This window comes from Doryrhamphus excisus, linkage group LG2, assembly GCF_037039965.1.
Source record: "Doryrhamphus excisus strain RoL-2023G ecotype Guam linkage group LG2, RoL_Dexc_Guam_v1.1, whole genome shotgun sequence".
In the NCBI taxonomy this organism is placed as follows: domain Eukaryota; kingdom Metazoa; phylum Chordata; class Actinopteri; order Syngnathiformes; family Syngnathidae; genus Doryrhamphus; species Doryrhamphus excisus.
This window is the reverse complement of record NC_136358.1, coordinates 17,334,988-17,359,615: the sequence shown is the minus strand read 5'-3', so window position 1 is coordinate 17,359,615 and position 24,628 is coordinate 17,334,988. Positions and strand designations below refer to the sequence as shown.

The following is a 24,628-nucleotide window of genomic DNA, read 5'->3' as shown; positions in this document are numbered from 1 at the left end:
TTTTAATAGGAAAATCCCATATTCACAAATCCAGAGTCATGTTATGCAAGCCAAATATTCACCAGTTTTCTTCTGAACTGAAAATATTCTATGAATCACTGAAGCTGATATTCAAAAACGGAAAAGCATTTCATAGCAATTCATATGAAGAACAAGCATAAGTGACATGTTTTCTATTGTTTTTATTTTGTTGTTCTTATTTTCAAGCAATATCCCTCGCACATTCCTTTTCTTTGTTATTTACTTTTTCTTATTTATGTTGATATTGTTCTATAGAATTGCACTTTTATATTCCTGTAATTCTGCTTATATTGTTTTGTACAAATGAAGTTTGTAATAAAATGTAAAACAAGAAAAAAAAAGTCTTTAAATGACAAAAAGACAAAAAGTAAAGCAAAACATTTTAATACAAAACAATTTATTTGCTCTGTATAAAACTAAAACCACATGCAGGATACTGTTTATAGTGGTTACAGTACCATAAAAAGTACTGTATATGGCTATAATACAGTAGAGGTATAAGTCTAACATTAATGACACAGGAGGAGCAGATGACTATATTTTAAAAACACAGGATCCATGAAGTCAAAGTTATGTGCAGTGCAGTGGTCACAGAAAAAGTCCATAAAAAGTGCCATTTGATAAATGTGGAGTAGTTTGAACTACAAATATAAACTTAGACAAGGACAATTGTTGAAAATGAGAGTCATAAAGCGCTAATTTGACTTACTGAAAGGACTGTGTAGCTGTAAACGTATATAATACAATAAAGGCCTCACATTAAAACATCTTGGGCACATCTTTCTTATGATGTAGTTAAAAGAAAAAAAAAATATCTATAGTTGTATTTTGTGCATTGAATAATACTGCAGAATGTCAGTATTTCACCGGTAACATTTAGCTTAGTCGTTTAGCTTCACGATGTGAACTGTCTGCAACTTGTGATTGTCATTTGCTCTCATAGCTTCCGCTCAGTCTGCAGAATATTCCAGCATGTTTCTCCTTACTGTCCATAAGTTTCCGAAGATTTGGCTCAGTTCGAATGTGAATGGAAATCCAGCTCAATGTCCTCCTTTGCCAGCTTGCCATACGAGTTCTTGTGGATGTCATCATTCGGCGGCTTCAGGCGTTTGGTGACCAGCTTGAGGTTGGTCTCATGGAGGATAACCTGAGTCAAGTACTTCTCCCGCTTGATTTGTTCTCTGACGGCGTACGGGACGTCGGGGATGACGTAAGACAGGATGAACTTGGTCAGGTAAACGATGTGCTGGAAAAATAGGCGTGTATTAGTGGAAGTGGATTTTAGAGAGTGAGATTTCCTGTTTGCGCTCCTACCTCGACAACAATGATGAAAGCCATTTTGGCGGCGATCACGTGCCAGTAGTAGATGTTGTGCTCGTACTCTTTCGGGTGCCCTGGAGGGTAGCGGAAATCTCGATACCTATAAAAAAAACAACAACAAACAAACAGAGTCATTTTTAACCTTCCTCTTGTGTTAGATTTCTGGTATCATCTCTTATGTTAACGGGTCGGTTTTGACCCATGTATTAAATCATCTATGAAATATATATATTGACAGTTATTATGGTACCTATTATGTCATTGTATGGTCATTGTATGGTCATTGTATGGTCATTGTATGGTCATATCACGTACTTCGGTACGAGGTACATTATTTAAAAAACAAAACAAAACAAAAAAAACCTTAAACTGTATTATGGAAAGCAGGAAGTGAACAAATGTAACAGTTACTGATTGTAAAAGTACCAGATGGAGGGGTAGGATTTAATAAGCTTTGTTTCTTCCTACTCCTTTTGGACATGTGGAACTGTGAACTGATTGTGGGATGCACTCAATTGTAATCTGATGCATGTTCAAATTAAATAAAACCATTACCATTACCATTACCAAAATACTCTAAAAACAATAAGTTACCATCAAATTTTCTTCTCATGTCTTGGTTACCTTCTTAGGCTTCCTCATCCATGAAAATGTTGGTTTTAATACTTTTGGTGTGGGCATTTTTGTCACTATACCCCTCGATTTCAAGTTACAAAAATGGTAAAATGAACCTCAAAAGAATCATATTAATAAATTGAAGGTTCTTTTGTTACCTGGCTATTACTGGGGGATATAGAACATATCTCTTAAATCAATTAGTTTTATTTATTTTCTCATTTTAGTATTAATCACTAAAGAAACATCTATTTTGTTCGGGTGAATTTTGACCCATATATATTAATGTCAAGAAAAGGTAGAAAAAGTTCTTGTTTTCAGCAACAGAACTTTAGTATAAACTGAAATTAAAAACCATAACAGGTCCAGATCTTGGTTGACTGTACTTCTTGCCATTCTTTCCATGATCCAAATTGTAAATGTGAAATCAGCCAATCAAATGAGTGAATTCAACTCACATGTATTACTGGAAAAGCGGTCAAAATGAGAATCCCCTGAAGCTTACATGATGAGAAAATGAGCTAGTTGTCATTGTGTTGGCTAATTGTACACTTTTAGTTGTGGATCAAAATATTGCTTTATAGTCATATTATTATAACCAGGTCGAAACCGACCCTAACAATACAGTGGTCATAATTTCAACCAGACCATTTTAAAATGTAGTAAAAAAATGTTTTTTTTTGGTTTCATTTTGTTGAAATAGAGTCTTGATGCAATAAACAAATGTTATGTGATTCTTTTTATGCATTAAAATGTAAAACACAAGAGGACTGCTATAGTGATTCAGTCGGGCTGTTGTTCCACTTTGTACCTGCAGGTGGTGATATTGTACGGCGTGCTGAGCGGCCTGCTGTAGTTGGAGAAATCGCTGATGTTGAAAATAGACAAGGAGCTGTGGATGTAGCCCTCCATGGTGTGGGAATCATGGTCTCCATACGGATACACGGAGAAGGACCAGTAGTACACCAAGCGTGGGATCATGTCAGAGGTAAAGGCGATGATCATGGCCTGGAATGTGGGCCGAAATTGATGACATCATGATTGATGAAGCGCCACGGTTAAAAACAATGACTCACGTTGGTGGCCACGGCCAAAATGGCGACGCCTTGAAGGATGGGCTGCCAGGCGCCGATGTCCTGAGCCTTCTCGGGAACGATGCGGCGGAACTGCGTGGTGATTTTCCAGGCGTCCACGCGGATTTCGAACAAGTTGTTGACGAGCGCCAGGACCGGAGCCAGAGGGAAGGAGGCCACGAAGAGGGTGACGAAGCCGAACTGGATGACTGATCATTGGGGGTGGGGAGGTGACAAGAATAATGTTGTGATATTATGAGAAAAAATTACATCATTTTAGTCGCATAAAGTTGAAATATGAAAGGGTCCCTGACATAATTAGGCAGCAGCCAGCCATGACAAACTTGCTGTCACTGTTCAGTCTCATTTCTGGAAGTGACTTCATTGGGGTGATACCACCTCTCAGTTAAAGCCGGGTAAACAAACTTCTCGAAATAAGTGTAGAAGGCACTATAGGGGTGTTATTTCATGTCTACAGGGCTCTACTAAAAACAAATCGTATTTGGAAGCAGGTTTTCTAAGCTCTGACTATGAAAATATTCCATTTAAAAATAAGCAATTATGAACTTATTACAGGTTGCACGGCGGTCGTGTGGTTAGCGCGCAGACCTCACAGCTAGGAGACCAGGGTTCAATTCCACCCTCGGCCATCTCTGTGTGGAGTTTGCATGTTCTCCCCCGTGCATGCGTGGGTTTTCTCCGGGTACTCCGGTTTCCTCCCACATTCCAAAAACATGCTAGGTTAATTGGCGACTCCAAATTGTCCATAGGTATGAATGTGAGTGTGAATGGTTGTTTGTCTATATGTGCCCTGTGATTGGCTGGCCACCAGTCCAGGGTGCCCGAAGACAGCTGGGATAGGCTCCAAACAGTCATTCATATTAATGCAACGACAGTGAGAGAGTGAGGATCTAACTGCCAACCTTCTCGTTTCTGGATGACCTGCGGGGATCATCTTCTTACCCATTTCCAGATACTCGTAGAAGAGTCCCAATTTGGGTACGGGTTGCAGCTGGTAGTCCTGCTCCCAACGAGGGATCACTTTCTGTGATGCCGAACGCGTGCAATAGCGGAAAATCAAGTTTTTGCCCCACCTGCACACACGTAGTTGAGGCTGTAGGTGAGTGAGGTTGATTGCTACTTTCGCCATGTCGAGTATGTCTGTTTCTTACGGTAAGAGAACTTCCTGTATGTTGTTCCAGATGGCTTTTCCGCCCATGATGATTGACAGCTGAGTGGTTAGTTCAATTAGGCAACCGCCAGGATCACACTGCTCATTCAATCAAAACAAGAGACAAATTGAAGAGTAATTCATTTGCAACGAGCAGAAGACGAATGGTGCCCTACCTCCTCGTTACGGTATTTTCCCAGGAGGTAGACGGGCTGCCCGGGATAGCCGACGGCTTTTCCTTTGGCGAAGGCGATGTAGAAACAAGAGGAGTAATAGTTGACGAATTGAAAGAGGAACATCTTGAGGGTCAAGCTGTTCTCGTAGTCCGTCTTGGTCCTTGGCAGCTCTGTTTGATGACACGTTTCAAATAGAATGACAAACTCAGTCCCTCTAAAATAGGGGTCTCAAATGTGGCCATATGTGGCCCGCAGGACACTAGTTTGAGGCTCCCGCCTTGATATGAAAGTTTAATGTTAGTGCGGCCCCGCGCAAGTTTGATATGGATGCTGTATGGTATCATGTACCCAGAAAAAAATGATTACGTTTGATTAATGTTCATGTTAAAGGTTAAATAACTGTTAATAGTTATCCTCCCTATCCATGTGGAAGTGGTAAGTTTTTGGCGACTTGAGTTTAAAGGAAAAACAACTTGAAGGCTACCGTTTAGGTCGCTAGCTCTCTAGTTTGCGAGTTAGCATGTGTCTGAAGACGCTGCAGTTGCGCAATATGTTGTAAATGATAAGAGTATAAATGTGACTATAGTCGTGTTTTGTCATGTCTAGAGGGCTCTAATAATGCTTTGGTCATTTTAATCTGAAAAAAATAATAATTTGTCTACCCACCAACTATATGTGGTTTCTTAAGTTTTTATTATTTGCTGTTTTATTGTTATTATTATATTTATTTATTTATTACTGATTGATTGATTTTCTTTATTCTTGATTTGTTTATTTATTTTTCATCTTATTTTGTGGAGAAAAATAAAAATTAAGATATTTGAGAACAGTGGAATGTTTTATCAGAGATTTTCTTGTTTTTTAAATTTTTCTGTTTTTAATAAATGCGTTTTTTGTTTTTTTTTTGGAAAACCTGATGCGGCCCAGTCTCACCCAGACCCGAGCTCCAGTGGGCCCCAAGTAAATTGAGTTTGAGACCCCTGCTCTAAAGCCTCTAAAGCAGCATCACGTTGATTTGTCACATCTTTCCTCCGTTATGTGTTACCTCACCAAAGTTAGTGATCCAGATGGCCACCCTCTCGTACAGCATGTTGAGGATCATGATGACCACGAAGCTGATGAGGGAGGCCGTGACCGAGGTGGCCATCTGAGGCGTCACGTATTCCTTGAGGGGCTCCAGCTCCTTCAGGTCCTGAGCTCTCAGCCTGGCCGAGAAGGCGAAGAAGGCGGCCAGACGGTACACAGTGATGGCCACAATGGAGGCCAGGATCAGCAAGATCTATACAAATCCATACAAATATTACTCAATTTCTATCTCTATTGGACTTTACTTTGTAGGTAAGAATGACAGGAAATGACACAAGAAAGGCATTACCCAGAATAACACTGTCCCTATTCCTATTGACACTCGAACGCATCGTCCACAGGCTGTATAAGGCACTTTTTCCTTCACCTGAAAACAAAACACGGCTTGTAAACACAGAGATCGAACTATAGGAGGAAAACAAGAATGAGTGTGATTCACCCCTGTGACTGGGTTCTTCCTCTCGTAGACACACTTGGCTTCATATTCGGGTCGTGGCGGCTCCTCCTGCTCCAGGAACTCCACTGTGTCCCACTGGTATTCCAGCTCGGCCTGGTAGCGCTTCCAAAATTCCAGGAACAGGGTTACTACATCGAGGAGATTAATGCAAATAGGAGCACTTTAGGCATGGAGCTTAAAAGAAACCAGCGAAGCATGGGTGTGACTTACCCCAGATTGACATGAAAACTGCAAATACCAGCGTGCCAAAGTTGTCAAATATGCACAGTTTCTAGAAAAAAAATACAGCAAGTTTCAGCCTACTTATATTTAAATCCATCTTGTAGGATTAGCACAAATAAAAAGCGGGAAGCCAGCAGAGGCTTTGACAAGACAAGGGAACACATTTGCTGTGACACACACATGCAGGAGTTGTATTTACCTCTGAAATGGCTTATTTACACTTATTATGTCTACTATATTAAGTAATATGAGTGTACAGCCATTTAAAGCTGCCAGTACAATACATTTATTCATTCATTTTCTGCCGCTTATCCTCACGAGGGTCGCAGGTATTGCTGGAGCCTATCCCAGCTGTCTTCGAGCGAGAGGCGGGGTACACCCTGGACTGGTGGCCAGCCAATCACAGGGCACATATTAACAAACAACCATTCACACTCACATTCATACCTATGGACAATTTGGAGTCGCCAATTAACCTAGCATGTTTTTGGAATGTGGGAGGAAACCGGAGTACCCGGAGAAAACCCACACATGCACGGGGAGAACATGCAAACTCCACACAGAGATGGCCGAGGGTGGAAATGAACTCGGGTCTCCTAGCTGTGAGGTCTGCGCGCTAACCACACGACCGCCGTGCAGCCTGTAATAAGTTCATAATTGCTTATTTTTCAATGGAATGTTTTCAGAGATGGCCGAAGGTGGAATTGAACCCTGGCTCATTACAATACAGTGATGAGATAATAGCCACTGCAGGAAGTACGCTGTCCAGAAAAAAACAACATATTTTAAAAATATATTTTAAAAATATATTTTAAAAATATATTTTATTAAAAAATAAAAATAAAAATAAAAATAAAAATAAAAATAAAAATAAAAATAAAAATAAAAATAAAAATAAAAATAAAAATAAAAATAAAAATAAAAATAAAAATAAAAATAAAAATAAAAATAAAAATAAATTATACATAAAAACAAGGAAAATAAGAAGATATATCTTAAACAGTACCCACCTTTGAAGCCTCACAGGTGCTGTTTAAACGCCAGTATTTGCACTCCTGGTCACACTGCGGGCACATCACTATTTTGCCTCCAATCTCCGGGTTGCACACCTCTTTGCTACAAGCACACAACACAGCAGATCCCTAAGTAAAGTGCAGCGCTTGTGAGCAATGAGTCATCCATACCTCCATGTGCTGGTTTCCTGTGTTTTGTATCCATATATGAAGCAACCCAGACCCACCACAGCCGCCAGAGCCAGCATGATGGTGTAGAAGCCCAACCAGGCGAAGTAAATGCCAATTTTCTCGCCGTAATACTTCCTGCCACAAATCACAATGAATGATTTCTCTATGCCAGGGGTCTCAAACATGCGGCCCACGGGCCAAATGTGGCCCGCCGGACACTAGTTTGAGGCCCTCGCCTTGACATGAAAGTTTAATGTTAGTGCGGCCCGCGCAAGTTTGATATGGATGCTGTATGGTATCATGTACCCAGAAAAAATTATTACGTTTGATTAATGTTCATGTTAAAGGTTAAATAACTGTTAATAGTTATCCTCCCTATCCGTGTGGAAGTGGAAGTTTTTGGCTATTTAAGTTTAAAGGAAATAACTTGAAGGCTACCGTTTAGGTCGCTAGCTCTCTAGTTTGCAAGTTAGCATGTGTCTCAAAACCCTGCAGTTGCGCAATATGTTGTAAATAAAAAAAGTATAAATGTGACTACAGTCGTGTTTTGTCATGTCTACAGGGCTCTAATAATGCTTTGTTCATTTGAATCTGAAAAAAATAATTTGTCTACCCACCAACTTTATGTGGTTTCTTAAGTTTTAATTATTTGCCGTTTTATTATGATTATTATATTTATTTATTTATTACTGATTGATTGATTTTCTTTATTCTTGATTTGTTTATTTATTTTTTATCTTATTTTGTGTAGAAAAATAAAAAGTAAGATATTTGAGAACAGTGGAATGTTTTATCACAGCTTTTCTTGTAGAAAATTGGAACCAAAGCGAAGTTTTAAAAAAATTTTTGTTTTTAATAAATGCGTTTTTTTGTTTGTTTTTTAGAAAACCTGATGCGGCCCAGTCTCACCCAGACCCGAGCTCCAGTGGCCCCCCAAGTAAATTGAGTTTGAGACCCCTGCTCTATGCTGAATATGACGCGGATGCCTTTGAATGTCACCTTATGAGATCAAGAGGCTGCATCTTGTAGAAGCTTCTGGGATGAGCCCATTCCCTGTAGAGCCGGAAGCGCTCGTTAGGGCAGCCTTCTTCTTTGGACTTCACGTTGAACCTGCACTGAATCCAGGGGAAAAAAAAAAAAAGATTCGGCAAGCGTCTTGCGAGGAACACGGTCACCCACGACTTACATCATGCAGCGGGTAGGCAGCTTTGTAAACACCGCTGTCCAACAGTTTTCTGATGCCAAACTTCTTTACGCTCCCTCGTATCTCATAGGGGGCTCGGCTCAAGATGTAATACGCCTGGGAGAGCACACTGTCGTCATTTATTGTTCTCTGATGAGAATTGTGGTGACTTTGCGAGAACAACAACCATTCTGCTCCTCATGGACGAAGAGAAGAAGACATCCTTGTCCTTCACGTAGAAGTACTCCAGGCGGTCTTTCTCAAACGGGGCGGTGAAGAACTCGGCCTCCTTGGTGATGACCTTCTCGTCCGGGTAGAAGTACTTGGTGATGAAGGACAGGCATTGCCACGGCGAGCGCTGGGAGGACAGGTCGTTGGGTTGGATGGGGAGCTTGATGTGGAGCACCTCGGCATAGGTGCAAAGCGTGTCCCACGGCATGTGGACTTTGACGAAGACCAGATTGTCGTCCACTTCCTGGATTGGACATTACAGTAGCATTCATTTCTAAATTTGCAGTATGATGTTTATGTTTAAATGTCTACTATTATTGTATTAGCATTTAGAATTGTTATTTTGCTTAAAAATCGAATTAGTGGATTTTTACTTTTTTTTCTATAATTGTATAGCATTTAGAATTTTTATTTTGTTTAAAAATCAAATTAGTAGATTTTTACTTTTTTTTATTGTGGCAACTTTATTATGACCATATTTCCACAATAATTAATTAAAACATTGTTGAAAAAAAATGTAAATACATAATTAATGATAATAACAATAATAATTTGTATAGTATGCATGGCTGTCGAGTGGTTAGCGCGCAGACCACACAGTTAGGAGACCCGAGTTCAATCCCACCCTCGGCCATCTCTGTGTGGAGTTTGCATGTTCTCCCCGTGCATGCGTGGGTTTTCTCCGGGTACTCCGGTTTCCTCCCACATTCCAAAAACATGCTAGGTTAATTGGCGACTCCAAATTGTCCATAGGTATGAATGTGAGTGTGAATGGTTGTTTGTCTATATGTGCCCTGTGATTGGCTGGCGACCAGTCCAGGGTGTAGCCCGCCTCTCGCCCGAAGACAGCTGGGTTAGGCTCCAGCACCCCCCGCAACTTTTTTTTTTACTGTGGCGAATTTATTATGACTGTATTTCCACAACAATTAATTAAAACATAGTTGAAAAAATGTGAAATACATAAATATAACTAACAAAATTATTTGTATAATAAATAATATTGTAAATATATATAACTTAAAAAAAATAATAAATATAAAATAAATAAATAAATATAAATAAATAAAAAATAAATTTAATTAAGAAAAAATATATATATATGATAATATACACACATAAAAGCATAAATGCACAATGAGACAGGTAGATGCGGAGAAACATTGGTGAGGGTAAGAGAATGCAAATGGTTACACTTACAGACCGTGTCGCCTCCAGCTCCATTCCCATTTTCATCAAGCTGGCCTCAAAGTATTCTCGCCGTCTCTGCACAGAAGAAGACACAAAACAACAACTTAAACCACAGCTTGGTAAAAAAAAAAAACAAAAAAAAACAGGCTATCCGTCAGTGACCTTGATCATATGCATATCCTGCTAACATTTGTGTCCACCCGTCCCGCTCCTTACTGTTACATTGTTGCAAATGATAGGAATGGCATAGATATACACTGGATTCTATTAAATGAGTGCATGTGGGAGTTTAGCAGAGGCCATGAGAAAGCTTTACACGTAGGGAATACCATCCCTGTTTGTTTTGGCTGGGCGGACCGCAATGCGAGGCGCTTAGCTAACGGAGACTTGTGACATCCCTTGAAGGAGCCCATTTGGATCTAGTAGGCGTGCGTTTGCAGCAAGTGGAAACAAGCTAAATAGTAGATGAAGAGCTTGGAATAATGACGTTAATGCAAAATATACTGTAGTAACAACCTTATCATGAACTCCCTTCGCAAACAGTCCACAGTCAATAGCCGATGCTTTGTTGGGTAAAACACACAGGATGTGTCAGCTCCCACTGTACACTCACTGGACGCTTCATTAGGTACAGCAACAAGACACAAGCACTTCTCATGATAGTCAATGATCACAATTTTACGAGAATAAACTCATAATATTATGAGGAAAACGACAAAATCTTTAAAGTCTTAATGTTATGTGCAAATGAACAAACCGAACAAAATAATGTGATAAATTTTGAATATTTGGTTGGGGGAAAAGATATAAAGTCAAAATATTATGAGAATAAAATTAGGAAAAAAATGTTTATTTAAGAAGAAATATTTATATTAAATTAAAATATTTATATTAAATAAAATATTTGGAAAATGTAAAAAAAAAATGGGGTGGAAAAGAGTGAAGTTTATACTTATAATAGTTAATAATAATATTTGGTTGGGGGAAAATATTCATTCATTCATTCATTTTCTACCGCTTTTCCTCACGAGGGTCAGGGGGGGTGCTGGAGCCTATGGGGGAAAATATATAAAGTCAAAATATTATGATAATAAAATTATGAATTTTTTTATTTAAGAACAAATATGTATATTAAATTTAAATATTTATATTAAATTTAAATATTTATATTAAATAAAATATTTGGAAAATGTAAAAAAATGGGGTGGAAAAGAGTGAAGTTGATACTTGTTATAATAATAATAATAATAATAATAATAATAATAATAATAATAATAATAATAATAATAATAATAATAATAATATTTCACCAATATCACAAATTAACAGCCCTGAACTACAGTTTAAAATCCCAATGTCAATCACATTGACATTACACTTCAACCTCGACTTACCTTGCGGCGTGCAAAAGTGTGCCGCTTGTCAAAGTCCTTCTTGTCCTCGTCATCATAGACCAGGATGTAGTCGATGCGTCTGACGCCATCGTTGAAGAACAGCGAATCAGGCTGGCCGTTGAAGTCGGCCTGGGAGCAAGAGAGCAGCTCGTTAGGTACGTCCGTCGCCTGGAACTCGTACTCTTCTTCCTCCATCTGTTCATACATGTCGACGGGGTAACGGGCGACTGGGGCAGAGTTGTGGATAAACGGATGCCTGGTGTTGTAATGTAAACGTTACGGCCGTCATGCAGGCGATGGGGGAAGAGTCAGCAAACATTACGACGTCAGACGTCTCCACCTCTTAACACGTTAACAACAAAAGCCTTCTGCATCTCATTAGATGCCATGAAACATCTGACTTATGGGTACTCTTGGAGGGCCGCCTGTAATTCATTCATTCATTCATTCATTCAGTTTCTACTGCTTATCCTCACAAGGGTCGCAGGGGTTGCTGGAGCCTATCCCAGCTGTCTTCGGGTGAGAGGCGGGGTACACCCTGGACTGGTGGCCAGCCAATCACAGGGCACATATAGACAAACAACCATTCACACTCACATTCATACCTATGGACAATTACCTGGAGAAAACCCATGCATACCGAGGGTGGAATCAAACTCGGGTCTCCTAGCTGTGTGGCCTGTGCGCTAACCACTCTCCACTGTGCAGGCAAGATCTATTTTATTTATTCTTATTTTATTTGAGATATTTTTTTACATATTTATTTATTGATGATAATAACAAAATTAAGGGCTGCACGGCGGACGTGTGGTTAGCGCGCAAACCTCACAGCTAGAAGACATGAGTTCAATCCCACCCTCGGCCATCTCTGTGTGGAGTTTCCATGTTCTACCCGTGCATGAGTGGGTTTTCTCCAGGTACTCCGGTTTCCTCCCACATTCCAAAAACATGCTAGGTTAATTGGCGACTCCAAATTGTCCATAGGTATGAATGTGAGTGTGAATGGTTGTTTGTCTATATGTGCCCTTTGATTGGCTGGCCACCAGTCCAGGGTGTACCCCGCCTCTCACCCGAGGACAGCTAGGACAGGCTCCAGCACCCCCCACGACCCTCGTGAGGATAAGCGGTAGAAAATGAATGAATGAATAACAAAATTAAAATATCCATCTACCCATTCATCTTTGCGGGAGCCTATCCCAGGTGTCTTTGGGTGAGAGGCAGGGTACACCCTGGACTGGTCACCAGCCAATCGCAGGGCAAAATGTAAATTAAAAAAAAAATTCAGGGAAGCACATGGTTAGCATGTGGGTCACAGGCAGCAGATCAGGAAGACCCAGGTTCGATTCTCCACTTGGAGTTTGCATGTTCTCCCCGTGCATGCGTGGGTTTTCTCCGGGTACCCCGGTTTCCTCCCACATTCCAAAAACATGCTAGGTTAATTGGCGACTCCAAATTGTCCATAAGTATGAATGTGAGTGGGAATAACTTTTCCCCCACCCAAACTTCCAAAAATTGAAAAAGAGTTTAACCTGGGACATTTACATTGATTCAAATGGAGTTGGACTCACCAGCTGTACTTTGGTGACGGTTGATCCTTCCTGAATACTGTGATACGTTGGTAGAAACTCCTCAGGGTAAACTGCAGGGAAAGAAACAGTGATGACGTTTGGCCTGCATGGCTGTCGTGTGCATGAAAAAAAAAATCAAACGTGCTGACAGCAGAGGCATCTGTTAGCTTAAAAAGAGCACAAATGTCATTCTCCATAAAGGCATATTGTTTCACAATAACTCACTTCCTCTGCAAGCACAGCTGTGACAATAAGGCATGTAATCTTGTTTCAATGTGTATCGTGCCCCTGGTTTAATGCTTGTCTTTTAATATTTTGACTTTATGCTTGAAAATTACATCAGATTTTTAATGGGTTTTTTTTAGTTTTCTTGTTAAATTATATAAATATGGCCCCTGTGCCGCAGTTTGGACACTCCTGCCTTACACACACATAAATAGCACTTCCTGCGACAAACTGGTTGAATCGGTTGTGTTTATCTGTGTTTAAAATGCTTGCAAAGTATGACTGTGAATAATTGATGAGCCTTTAAAAAACAAAGTGCACTAACTGTCTGCTTGGTCGGATCATCAATAACTCCTCTGGGAATGAACTGTGAAAATTCATGTCATACTTTTTGGTGCTTCTGTGGCCTGAATATTAGGTATAGCTACACAAAACTGAAAATGCACGGTAGCAGACGACGACAACGCACCCCACGGGACGTATTCCGGCTGTTTTTTCTCAGGCACTTGCAATAAAAGTCATTAAAATGCTGATTTGGTTTATGACATATTAGTTTGGGTACACAGTTCTGCAAAAAATGTGTGTCAAAATCATGACTTTCTTGCTTTTTTTATTTTATTTTGTAATTATCATCATTATTCGACTCCTCATTGGATTAATTTAATTATATTATTAAAATTATTTGATTACTCCGGTTTCCTCCCACATTCCAAAAACATGCTAGGTTAATTGGCGACTCGAAATTGTCCATAGGTATGAATGTGAGTGTGAATGGTTGTTTGTCTACTATATGTGCCCTGTGATTAGCTGGCGACCAGTCCAAGGTGTACCTCGCCTCTCGCCCAAAGACAGCTCGGATAGGCTCCAGCACCCCCCGCGACCCTCGTGAGGAAAAAGCGGTAAAAACTAATGAATTAATGAATAATTATTTTAAGTTAATATTAGTTATTTAGCTAGAGATGGTACAGGTTGTTCTTAATGTTGTGACCTGGCCATAAGAGTGCGCATGCTCATGCTAGTTTCACTTTCAAAACAGGTCTGACTTCATTCTAGTCCACTTTTAAGATGCTCCACAAGAAATGTAAGCAATGCGTGTTGCCGGGCAGGAAGACAAACATCAACATCTGGCAACCCATGTAACCTCCCTCAGGGACATACTGTATTATTATGGGCACGGAGCCACGCCCCCCAGTAGCGTTACACATAAATACAACAATGTTTAAAACCCTTCTTTCACAATAAAAGTCCTTGTAATGTCACTTTTAGGAAAACAATGAGTGAAAATACATGTTTTAGGAAACCTAATGAGTCATGAAGCATGGCAATAACTTAACCAAGTTATATGTGTGACTAATTTTCGCCTTAATGAGTTGCCCACCTAAAAAAAAAAGCTTTAAAAAAGCATAAAAAGTGTATCTTACCAACATCTTCTACAATCATTTCCAAGTGGGCATCTCCCTCCGGCTCCTCGGTGTCAGACATCGACTCCATCTCCAGGATGTCGTTCTCCATGCTAGCTCAACTTTTTAAAGCTAATGTTAACCTACCTTAGTGGTTTTGACAGCAGTTTAACGTCGCCTTCCTGCGAACATTTCGTATATTTCGCAACAATGACAATACAGTTCACTTTTTGTCAAGTTGGGACTTGAGAGAAGCGGTACAAGAAGGGTGGGGTCCATGAAAAGAGGAAAAGGAGGAGGAGGTTCTTCTTCGTCGTGTGCCCGCGTGCCATTCTTTTGCCCGGAAGTCCAAATTTGGAACTATTGTGATGACATCACAGCAACTTGAAAAAGCAAGATGGCGGTGTCCATGAAAACAGTAAAAAACAGAACGGACATATTTTGACTTTCCTGTCACCTACAGTTACATGTAATTGATATATCTCAGCATATTGTTTATTCAAAAGTCGGTCATCTGTGTACTATACTATTTTAATGTATCTGTTTAAAAATAGTATACTGCATTTGTAGCAATTGTACATTCATATTTATGCTAAATTGCACAACACTGATACACAAGTATGAATAATACCTAATGTACATATAAGGCTGTTCATTTCCTTTAATTTTTTTCGTTCTTTTCCTTTAAAATGTTTTATTCTTGTTGGGACTACAATGTAGCAAAGTAATCCCCAACAAAGGACAAATAATGTATCTGAATACCGATCTATATTACGGCTACAACAGTAGGTGAGTCAACTTATTCCAATCTTGTGTTCTCTATCATATGATTTTATTGCAATGTACAATACACGAATGTTATATTTACAAAAAAAATGGTTTTAAAAAATTACAAATTTCATTTCACTGGCAATTCTTGCTTTGAGCGTGTGAGCAACACCCCCAATACTGGAAAAAACGCAGAGGCACTTCTCCTTTTTTGGATCACGACATCATCTGGACGCTTTGCCATTTTCATGAACGTCCATCCTATAAGAAGAGGAAATCATAGTAAAGTTTGACTATGTGATGCATCTTTATTTGGGTTGCACTGTATGTACGGTGCATATGAATATAAACATTGCAGACTCACCCGTTTTCATCTTTGAGGTGCTGGTACAGCTCAAATCTGCTATTGACTGAATGCGCTCTTCCCATAAGATCCCGACGCTTCCTGGACTTGGCAGTGATCCGATTGGTCCACATTGTGAGGAGCGAGACGGGACCTGTGGAGAAACATAGCATTGTGTCAAACTACATAAAATGAAAGCTGATGCGATAAACTTAGTGGTACCTTTTACTCCCTCTGGTGGCTGAACGTCATCAGTGGTCAGACGTGGCTTCTTATTGAGGGGTTCAGGGGAATCAGGTGAATCTTTAATCACTTCCGACTCCTGATCATCTTTATCCTGTAAACTTTTTACCCTGCAATTAAAAACAACAGTTAGCCAACAAACCATGTCATGTTCAGGCCCGCTTTGAGGACCAAACTCGCCTCTCCGAGTCCTTCCAGCTTTTATCCTCCGCGTCCTTGCTGCCATTTTTCTCCGCCCTGTCTTCCCTCTCCTCCCTTTTCCTGCCTCTCTTCTTCCTCTCCTCCTCTTCAGGTGGTTTACTACGGCAGGCGATGATGCAGTCCAGGACCCTCTGGTGCTTGTCGGTGGCCCCGGCGTGTGTTTTGACAAGAGTCTCCAGCTCGTTCCACATGATACGGTACTGTTCATCTCTGCCATGGTGGAGGGGAACAAACTTGAACATCATGACAAAAGATGAAAATATGGCCCGCAGGACACTAGTTTGAGGCCCCCGCCTTGATATGAAAGTTTAATGTTAGTGCGGCCCGCGCAAGTTTGATATGGATGCTGTATGGCATCATGTACCCAGAAAAAATGATTACGTTTGATTAATGTTCATGTTAAAGGTTAAATAACTGTTAATAGTTATCCTCCCTATCCGTGTGGAAGTGGTAAGTTTTTGGCTATTTAAGTTTAAAGGAAATAACTTGAAGGCTACCGTTTAGGTCGCTAGCTCTCTAGTTTGCGAGTTAACATGTGTCTCAAGACCCTGCAGTTGCGCAATATGTTGTAAATAACAAAAAGAGTATAAATGTGACTATAGTCGTGTTTTGTCATGTCTACAGGGCTCTAATAATGCTTTGTTCATTTTAATCTGAAAAAATAATTTGTCTACCCACCAACTATATGTGGTTTCTTAAGTTTTTATTATTTGCTGTTTTATTATTATTATATTTATTTATTACTGATTGATTTTCTTTATTCTTGATTTGTTTATTTATTTTTCATCTTATTTTGTGCAGAAAAATAAAAGTAAGATATTTGAGAACAGTGGAATGTTTTATCAGAGCTTTTCTTGTAGAAAATCGAAACCAAAGCAAAGTTTATTAATTTTTCTGTTTTTAATAAATGCATTTTTTTGTTGGTTTTTTTTTGGAAAACCTGATGCGGCCCAGTCTCACCCAGACCCTAGCTCCAGTGGCCCCCAAGTAAATTGAGTTTGAGACCCCTGGTCTAAACAAACCAACCTCTTTGGTCCTTTGCCTCTGGAACCCACGGTGGAGATGGGAAGAGGGTCGTTCTTCCTTTCCATGTCCACCAGGTTGTAAACAGTCTTCTGGCAGGTGAGGACGTCTTCGTCCGTCAGTGTCTCTTTCACAATCAGGTTAGCCAGAGGAACCACCTTGCAAAAAAATGATCCAATAAGAAAGAAACATGGAGAACAAAGTGGCAACAGAGAGAGTAAAGATGTTCTCACAGCCTGCATGTTAAAAATGGTGGTTTGGGAGATGATCATGGGCCAGTAACGTGTGTGCCGCTCAAGCTGAGCCTTGGCGCGCTCTGCTGGTAGCTTCCCGGAAGCATGATGAGAGGACTCGAACACGGGAAACAGACGGTTCTCCTTCATGAACTCCCCGAAATCCTGAAAACCACAAAGGTCATGAAATGGGACGTTTGTGTTGCGCGTCTGGGAGCATTTGCGGTGAAATGAACATACGGTGATGCGATAGTCCGTCACTCGGCCCCCGCAGCCTTCGCTGATGGAAGGCGGGTCCTCCAGCGTGGAGCGGTTGCTGTTGAGCACGTGCAGGAAGATCTCGCCGCCGTGGCTGCTGAGCATGTGGCTAATGACCTTCGAACCGGACTTCCTGGGCTGCTCCAGTAGCACCGATCGTCCTGAAGTCAGGGGATTTAATACAAAGAGAAATAGTGGAAAAGGAGGACATTTTTGTTTTGGCTTACCGTTGAGGAGAAAGTTTGTCAAACACGACGAAGGGCGACTGTTGACGTCAGTCGGAGAGATGCGATAAGCTCCTGTGCAGTAATGCAATTCTGGAAGGGGAAAAATTGGCAATTTTTTTAGCTTTTATTTGCACAAACATTCCCATTTCTTGTCAGAACTTACCGATGGTGATCGTTCTTGGCGTGCACCACTTTAGCGTGACGGTTTCTTTGAGTCCGTTTTCACGCGTGCTTGTGCCGGCCATGTGCAAGTCTCCTGTGCGACAAAAAAAACGAGTGGGTTCAAAGATCATTATGTCTTGGTGATCAGAGAGTTGCTGCTGTGGTCTAATTTAGTTTTTTTAGGTATGAATGTGAGTGTGAATGGTTGTTTGTCTATATGTGCCCTGTGATTGGCTGGCCACCAGTCCAGGGTGTACCCCGCCTCGTGCCCGAAGACAGCTGGGATAGGCTCCAGCACCCCCGTGACCCTCATGAGGAAAAAGCGGGAGAAAATGAATGAATGAATGAAAACAATTGTCTTTTATGTGGGCGGCACGGCGGTCACGTGGTTAGCGTGTAGACCTCACAGCTAGGAGACCAGGGTTCAATTCCACTCTCGGCCATCTCTGTGTGGAGTTTGCATGGTCTCCCTGTGCATACCGGGTACTCCGGTTTCCTCCCACACTCCAAAAACATGCTAGGTTAATTGTCCATAATTGTCCATAGGTATGAATGTGAGTGTGAATGGTTGTTTGTCTATATGTGCCCTGTGATTGGCTGGCCACCAGTCCAGGGTGTACCCCGCCTCTCGCCCGAAAACGGCTGGGATAGGCTCCAGCACCCCCCGTGCCCCTTGTGAGGAAAAAGCCGTAGAAAATGAATGAATGAAAACAATTGTCTTTTATGTGGGAGGCACGGTGGTCGAGTGGTTGGCGCGCAGACCTCACAGCTAGGAGACCAGGGTTCAATTCCACCCTCGGCCATCTCTGTGTGGAGTTTGCATGTTTTCCCCGTGCATGCGTGGGTTTTCTCCGGGTACTCCGGTTTCCTCCCACATTCCAAAAACATGCTAGGTTAATTAGCGACTCCAAATTGTCCATAGGTATGAATGTGAGTGTGAATGGTTGTTTGAATATATGTGCCCTGTGATTGGCTGGCCACCAGTCCAGGGTGTACCCCGCCTCTTGCCCAAAGACAGCTGGGATAGGCTCCAGCACCCCCCACGACCCTTGTGAGGATAAGAGGTAGAAAATGAATGAATGAATGTTGGTGTAGTCTCCCTTTTTTAGTGGGGAACTGATATTTTCCTGAAACTAATCTATGTTCTACTGCTGACTACTAAAAAGTTCAATTCCACTCTCGGCCATCTCTGTGTGGAGTTTGCATGTTCTCCCCGTGTATGTGTGGGTTTTCTCCGGGTACTCCGGTTTCCTCCCACATTCCAAAAACATGCTAGGTTAATTAGTGACTCCAAATTGTCCATAGGTATGAATGTGAGTGTGAATGGTTGTTTGTCTATATGTGCCCTGTGATTGGCTGGCCACCAGTCCAGGGTGTACCCCGCCTCTCGCCCAAAGACAGCTGGGATAGGCTCCATGGGTCAAAACCGACCCGTTAACATGATGATACCAGAAATCTAACACAAGAGGAAGGTTAAAACAAGTCGTCATGTACAAGGTGTGGCTACCCACCGCTTTTAAAGAACTCCAGGTGAGCGTCCCTGTGATGCAGGAGCTCAACGTCATAATTGGCGGACGTGTTGGCGTGCTGCTCTTCCTGTTGCGACCACAGAAAAGAGAAAGAAAACACAAAGAAAGTGGTCTAAAAAATAAACAAACTTACCATGCAGGGATACTTACATACATTTACACATACAGACACACACTGCTGATTTCATGTTCCAGTTATGGAATGTTGCCTTTGTTTACACTCGGGGGGGGGGGAGGAATGCTAAATGCTAACCAGCTAGAGGTGGCTTTCTGAGTGATGGTCAGGATAACACAGTGGGGGACTGAAAGGAGGGAACACACATTGGCAAATAGGACGAAGAAGAGGCAACGTTGGTCATGTTTGGACATAAGTATTAGTACACTTTTACAATGACTTTAATTGTCCATGTGAGACCACGGTAGCCTGTCCTCCTGCACGATCATTACAATGAATGACAACATGGGAGCCTTTTTTTTTTTGCAATGCACAACATACAGTAACAGACACGACACATGGCTTTTTGACTCTGCGCCTTCCTCACTTGGGTGTATTGTGTGTGAATCGAGTACTAACCTGGTCGCAAACATTTAATGTGGGCTAGCAAAACAGAAAATACAGCATGAAATCAGCAGCAGGGTTCAGTCAGATTTACAAAGGAGAGGAAAAAAAAAAAAAAAAAAGACCACAGCGGAAGTGAAGTAGTAAGATGTGAGGAGGAGCTTGCGAGTTAAGCAAGCAAAAAAGGACGGGGGAAAAAAAGCCATCAATGAAAACAAAAATGAAGAAATGAGCGTTGCATTGCATGCGGCTTGTGACAACAACTATGCTTAGACATAGACGGCGCTTACCTTCATGGGGATGTTTGTGATGGTGGTGGAGGCCAAGTCAAAGTGCTGCTGGACGAGGATGTTGAGTTTGGTGGCCAAGTGTCTCCCTGCACGCACACTGTGAACCTCACTGGTCAGCAGAGGCGAAATCTAAAAGACAGGAACGCGTTTTAAATGCAGATATATATACCACGTAGAAACCTTCCAACGGTTACCTCTTTTTTGGGACGGTCGGACACCAGCGTGTCCTCGCCCTGAGGGTAAATGTGAATGAGGACCAGCTCACACTTCTGGATGCCCATCAGCCTGAAAAACAAAGTGCAGTTTTATCATATTTATGCGTCCCAATGTCGAGACTTTCAAATAGTGGGACTTGAACTAACCTGTCGGAGCCAGCTGCCAGCTTGTTTTGCTCCACGATGGTCTCCTGAATGCAGTCTTCCAGCATGCGCACGTGAGTGTCACTGCATTATGAAACATATTTGAACATAATTAAAATATCAATAGCCATGTTTGCATGGACCCAAATATTCCAATTCCATTCGGGTTATTTGCTCAAACGGAAAGAATGTGACCTTTGTATACACCTCATTCCCAAACAAAAGTGCCAATCCGAATGATTCACAGGGATTGGAATATTCCTTTCCCCAATCCGATTGAGGTATCTTGTACCCGCTCAAACGGAAAGTTGTCAGACTGCGTTCTTCTTCGTGGTGTTTTTCTTCTTCTGTTGTTTATTGGCGGTTGGCAAGCAGCTTTCGTGTGCATTAGCGCCATCTGTGGAACAGAATCTAAACCCTTCTATACGCCATTCACAAGTCCAGTTTTATTAAAAAAGAAAATACATATCTATATAAAACATGTGTCGAGCTTAATTATAAAATATTAGCAAGATTAAACTTTATCTTTTCCTGTTCCCGGGTGCGTTCTTTCAGCGAATGCTGAGATATGACATAACACACAGCTCGAGACGTGCTTCGATTTTTAAAAAATGGAGGCGAGCAATCGGCACTGGACTGCTAAGAAAGTTTGTTTTTGATTCAAACTAAGTTTTAAGACTGGACGAACGAAAAACTGGCAATACGTGAATAAGTGAAAGAAAAACTTGAGGAAGTATCACATGATGATAGATAGATAGATAGACTCCCTTTATTGTCATTGCACAAAAACACAGTAGTGAAATTGCCAACGAAATGTCGTTGCCTGGCTCCCATATAATAATAGACACAAAAGATAAGTAATAATAATAAATAATAATAATAATAATAAGAATGTGGAGAATAAATAGATAGAACAGACACCAAATATGAACAACATAATGTAAAGTGCAGCGTGAACAGTAAATTGCCCAAATAATTTAAATAAATAATAATAATGTAATGGTGTTTACGTTTTACTGGGCATGCCCCATTGACTATTCTGGTTGATTATAACGGCGCATGTAGACACGCGATTGGAATGTTCCTTTCCATGTATACCATTGCTTTCGGAAAGGTCATTCGGAAAGATTCCATTCGGAAAGAGAAAAACTCCTCATGTAAACGTGGCTACTGTTAACCTAGCATGTTTTTGGAATGTGGGAGGAAATCGGAGTACCCAGAGAAAACCCACGCATGCACGGGGAGAACATGCAAACTCCACACAGAGAATCGAAAACGCAGAATCGAACCCAGGTCTTACCATCTCCTGACATGCTAACTACTCCAACCCAAGTTATGTATATATTTAAGGAAAAACAGCCATTTTACTCAGTTTTTAAAATGTATTTATTTAATTTTTTACTCATTTTTTTAATTTTGCATTTTTTTTCCAATTATATTCTTGTAAATCTTTTTTTTTTTTTTTAATATTATAATATATGAATATATAGACGGACCGCGGTGTCGTAGTGGTTAGAATGTTGGCTTCACATCTCTGTTGTGGACTTCTTATGTTGACCCCCCATGTGTTGGCGGGGGTTCTTTCGTGTGCTACTCCGGTTTCCTCCCACATTTCAAAAATATGCATGCTCGGTTAATTAGAGTTAATCTAGGTTAATCTAAATTGTGCATCGTTGTGAACGTGATGTTGGTGTTTACGTTTTACTGCGCGTGCCCCATTGACTATTCTGGTTGACTATAGCGACGCATGTAGACACGCGATTGGAATATTCCTTTCCATGTATACCATTGCTTTCGGAAAGGTCATTCGGAAAGAGAAAAACTCCTCATGTAAACGTGGCTAATGTTGTTAACAATGTATATATACTTCAATAAAAATATGATATGCATCTGAAGACTCATATTGGTGTTATGTTATGTTTGACATAAATCTTTTCATTCATTCATTCATTTTCTACCGCTTTTCCTCACGAGGGTTGCGGGGGGTGCTGGAGCCTATCCCAGCTGTCTTGGGGCGAGAGGCGGGGTACACACTGGACTGGTCGCCAGCCAATCACAGGGCACATATAGACAAACAACCATTCACACTCACATTCATACCTATGGACAATTTGGAGTTGCTAATTAACCTAGCATGTTTTTGGAATGTGGGAGGAAACCGGAGTACCCGGAGAAAACCCACGCATGCACGGGGAGAACATGCAAACTCCACACAGAATGGGAATTGAACCCTGGTCTCCTAGCTGTGAGGTCTGTGCGCTAACCACTAGACCGCCGTGCCGCCATAAATCTTTTCATTTAATATTATTAATATTATTATTATCATCTTACCTTTTGGCGTTGGTCAAACAGATAATGCGACCCCTGTTGGAAACCCGCTCGGCAGTGTCCATGAGAGCGATACGCTTCTCGTGCTGCAACTCGGTGATCTTGCACAGCGACTCCACGGCGGCAACCAACCCGTGCAAGATGCTGCAGCACTCGGGGTCCTCGCGTGGGTTGGGTGGCCCCACGGCTGCCAGAGCCGACATGAGCTGTCAATAAGGGGAGACAAGGCACATCACTACATGGTCTATACATTAAGTTATATACGTACTTGAAAATATGTAGCTAACCTCATGAGTACTTTGGCTTTCACGCTTCCAGTTATTCAAGATGTGGAATTCTGAGTCGCTTACAATGTAATTAATCTATAAAGATAAAAAAAAAAAACATAAATACAAGCTTTGTATTAATGAAATGATGCCGAATCTAACCAATTTGTCCACTGGATAAATATCATAGAGGATCCGGCAGTATTCCATGGAGCACTCCACAGCACAGGTCCATAGGGACTTGGACACCGGAGCCAAAGGGATGACTCCTTGGGCTCGGCTCTTGGTCAGGACATCACACTCCACCTGCTGACGACTGGATTCAGCCATGTAGGGACAGTGGTCCACCACAAAGACTGTCTTGTGAGACACTGAAAACATCCTCATTTTGATAAGCCTGCAGGGAGTGCTGATCTGGAAGTACAATGACACAAATATATAGCAAGGCATGTTTACATTGATGCTACTTTAAGCTAAAACAAAAAAATGTCATCAAAGCTACCGAGTGTGGAAATAGCCGTTTCAAAAATTGTGATATATTTCACACAGACAACCTTTTTTATATGAATATAAAACCTACCTCTCTGCAAAACCCACGATGATTCTAATCACTGTTTTGACATAATCATGGCCGACTACAATCCACAGGCGGGCTAACGTCTTACTACATGCTAAAGGAACAAGACAAGCGGTTTCCGTGCTCGTCAACGGTGCGCTGGCTAGTTTTTTTTGTTGTTGTTGTTTTTGTTTCACTTTTATTGCCAGCGACTACTGGATACTTATCAGAATATTGAATATGTTCATTTCATCCCACGTCCCCATGCTGGTGTACACACAGAAGCGGCATTAGCTAGCAGAGACAATACTCCGGTTAAGCTAGCTAGGGTTGTTATTAGCGGAAATATGGGTAGCTTTGGTCCGTCACTGATTATGTGTCCGCCTGTAGGAAGGTTCCGGCCTTGAGGTGCGGAAGTGTGCTGTACTGTATAAGCTAATAAATGTTACAAAATAATGACAGAACAGAATAATAATAATCTCCAATTACAAATACTGAAAATATAAGAAAATTCACCTTTTTAGATTGATACACTCACTTTCATTTTTGCTCTGTTTGTAATGTTTTATTTATTTATTTATTTATTTATCCATAATGATTTGTATATTTCTGTAAGGTGATGTTATTATATTTTGTTTATTATATTTTGTCTGTGTTTTGAAAATAATATAATATGCTCAAGCATATGTCACAACCTAGCACTACAATATATACATTACAACATATAGACCTGATCCAAATCTTAAAACCAGTTGAAAAATTGCTTGGT

The 24,628-nt window shown here is 41.0% G+C and overlaps 2 protein-coding genes across 3 annotated transcripts; both read right to left on the bottom strand.

Moving 5' to 3' along the window:
* Positions 1 to 389: 389 nt before the first annotated feature.
* Positions 390 to 14,811, bottom strand: ano6 (anoctamin 6). Its single transcript, XM_058078276.2, has 20 exons — positions 14,536 to 14,811; positions 12,890 to 12,960; positions 11,322 to 11,450; positions 9,937 to 10,002; positions 8,696 to 8,983; positions 8,512 to 8,625; positions 8,325 to 8,440; positions 7,326 to 7,460; positions 7,152 to 7,257; positions 6,130 to 6,190; positions 5,902 to 6,047; positions 5,752 to 5,829; positions 5,427 to 5,655; positions 4,377 to 4,546; positions 4,202 to 4,299; positions 3,993 to 4,123; positions 3,033 to 3,238; positions 2,768 to 2,964; positions 1,336 to 1,441; positions 390 to 1,267 (listed from the first exon to the last, which is right to left on the bottom strand). Exons 1-20 carry the CDS (start codon positions 14,624 to 14,626, stop codon positions 1,034 to 1,036), a joined length of 2,772 nt encoding a protein of 923 aa, XP_057934259.2. The 5' UTR covers positions 14,627 to 14,811; the 3' UTR covers positions 390 to 1,033.
* Positions 14,812 to 15,324: 513 nt separating this feature from the next.
* Positions 15,325 to 24,223, bottom strand: ints13 (integrator complex subunit 13). Of its 2 annotated transcripts, XM_058078280.2 has the most exons (18): positions 23,884 to 24,223; positions 23,466 to 23,717; positions 23,325 to 23,399; positions 23,041 to 23,243; positions 20,713 to 20,793; positions 20,545 to 20,635; positions 20,351 to 20,479; positions 20,076 to 20,099; positions 19,484 to 19,568; positions 17,974 to 18,066; positions 17,811 to 17,900; positions 17,566 to 17,744; positions 17,326 to 17,490; positions 17,096 to 17,250; positions 16,049 to 16,279; positions 15,848 to 15,978; positions 15,647 to 15,779; positions 15,325 to 15,543 (listed from the first exon to the last, which is right to left on the bottom strand). In XM_058078280.2, exons 2-18 carry the CDS (start codon positions 23,688 to 23,690, stop codon positions 15,507 to 15,509), a joined length of 2,127 nt encoding a protein of 708 aa, XP_057934263.2. In that variant the 5' UTR covers positions 23,691 to 23,717; positions 23,884 to 24,223; the 3' UTR covers positions 15,325 to 15,506. The 2 variants fall into 2 exon arrangements, with proteins under 2 accessions (XP_057934263.2, XP_057934264.2); XM_058078281.2 differs by lacking the exon at positions 20,076 to 20,099.
* Between the last annotated feature and the right edge of the window lie 405 nt (positions 24,224 to 24,628).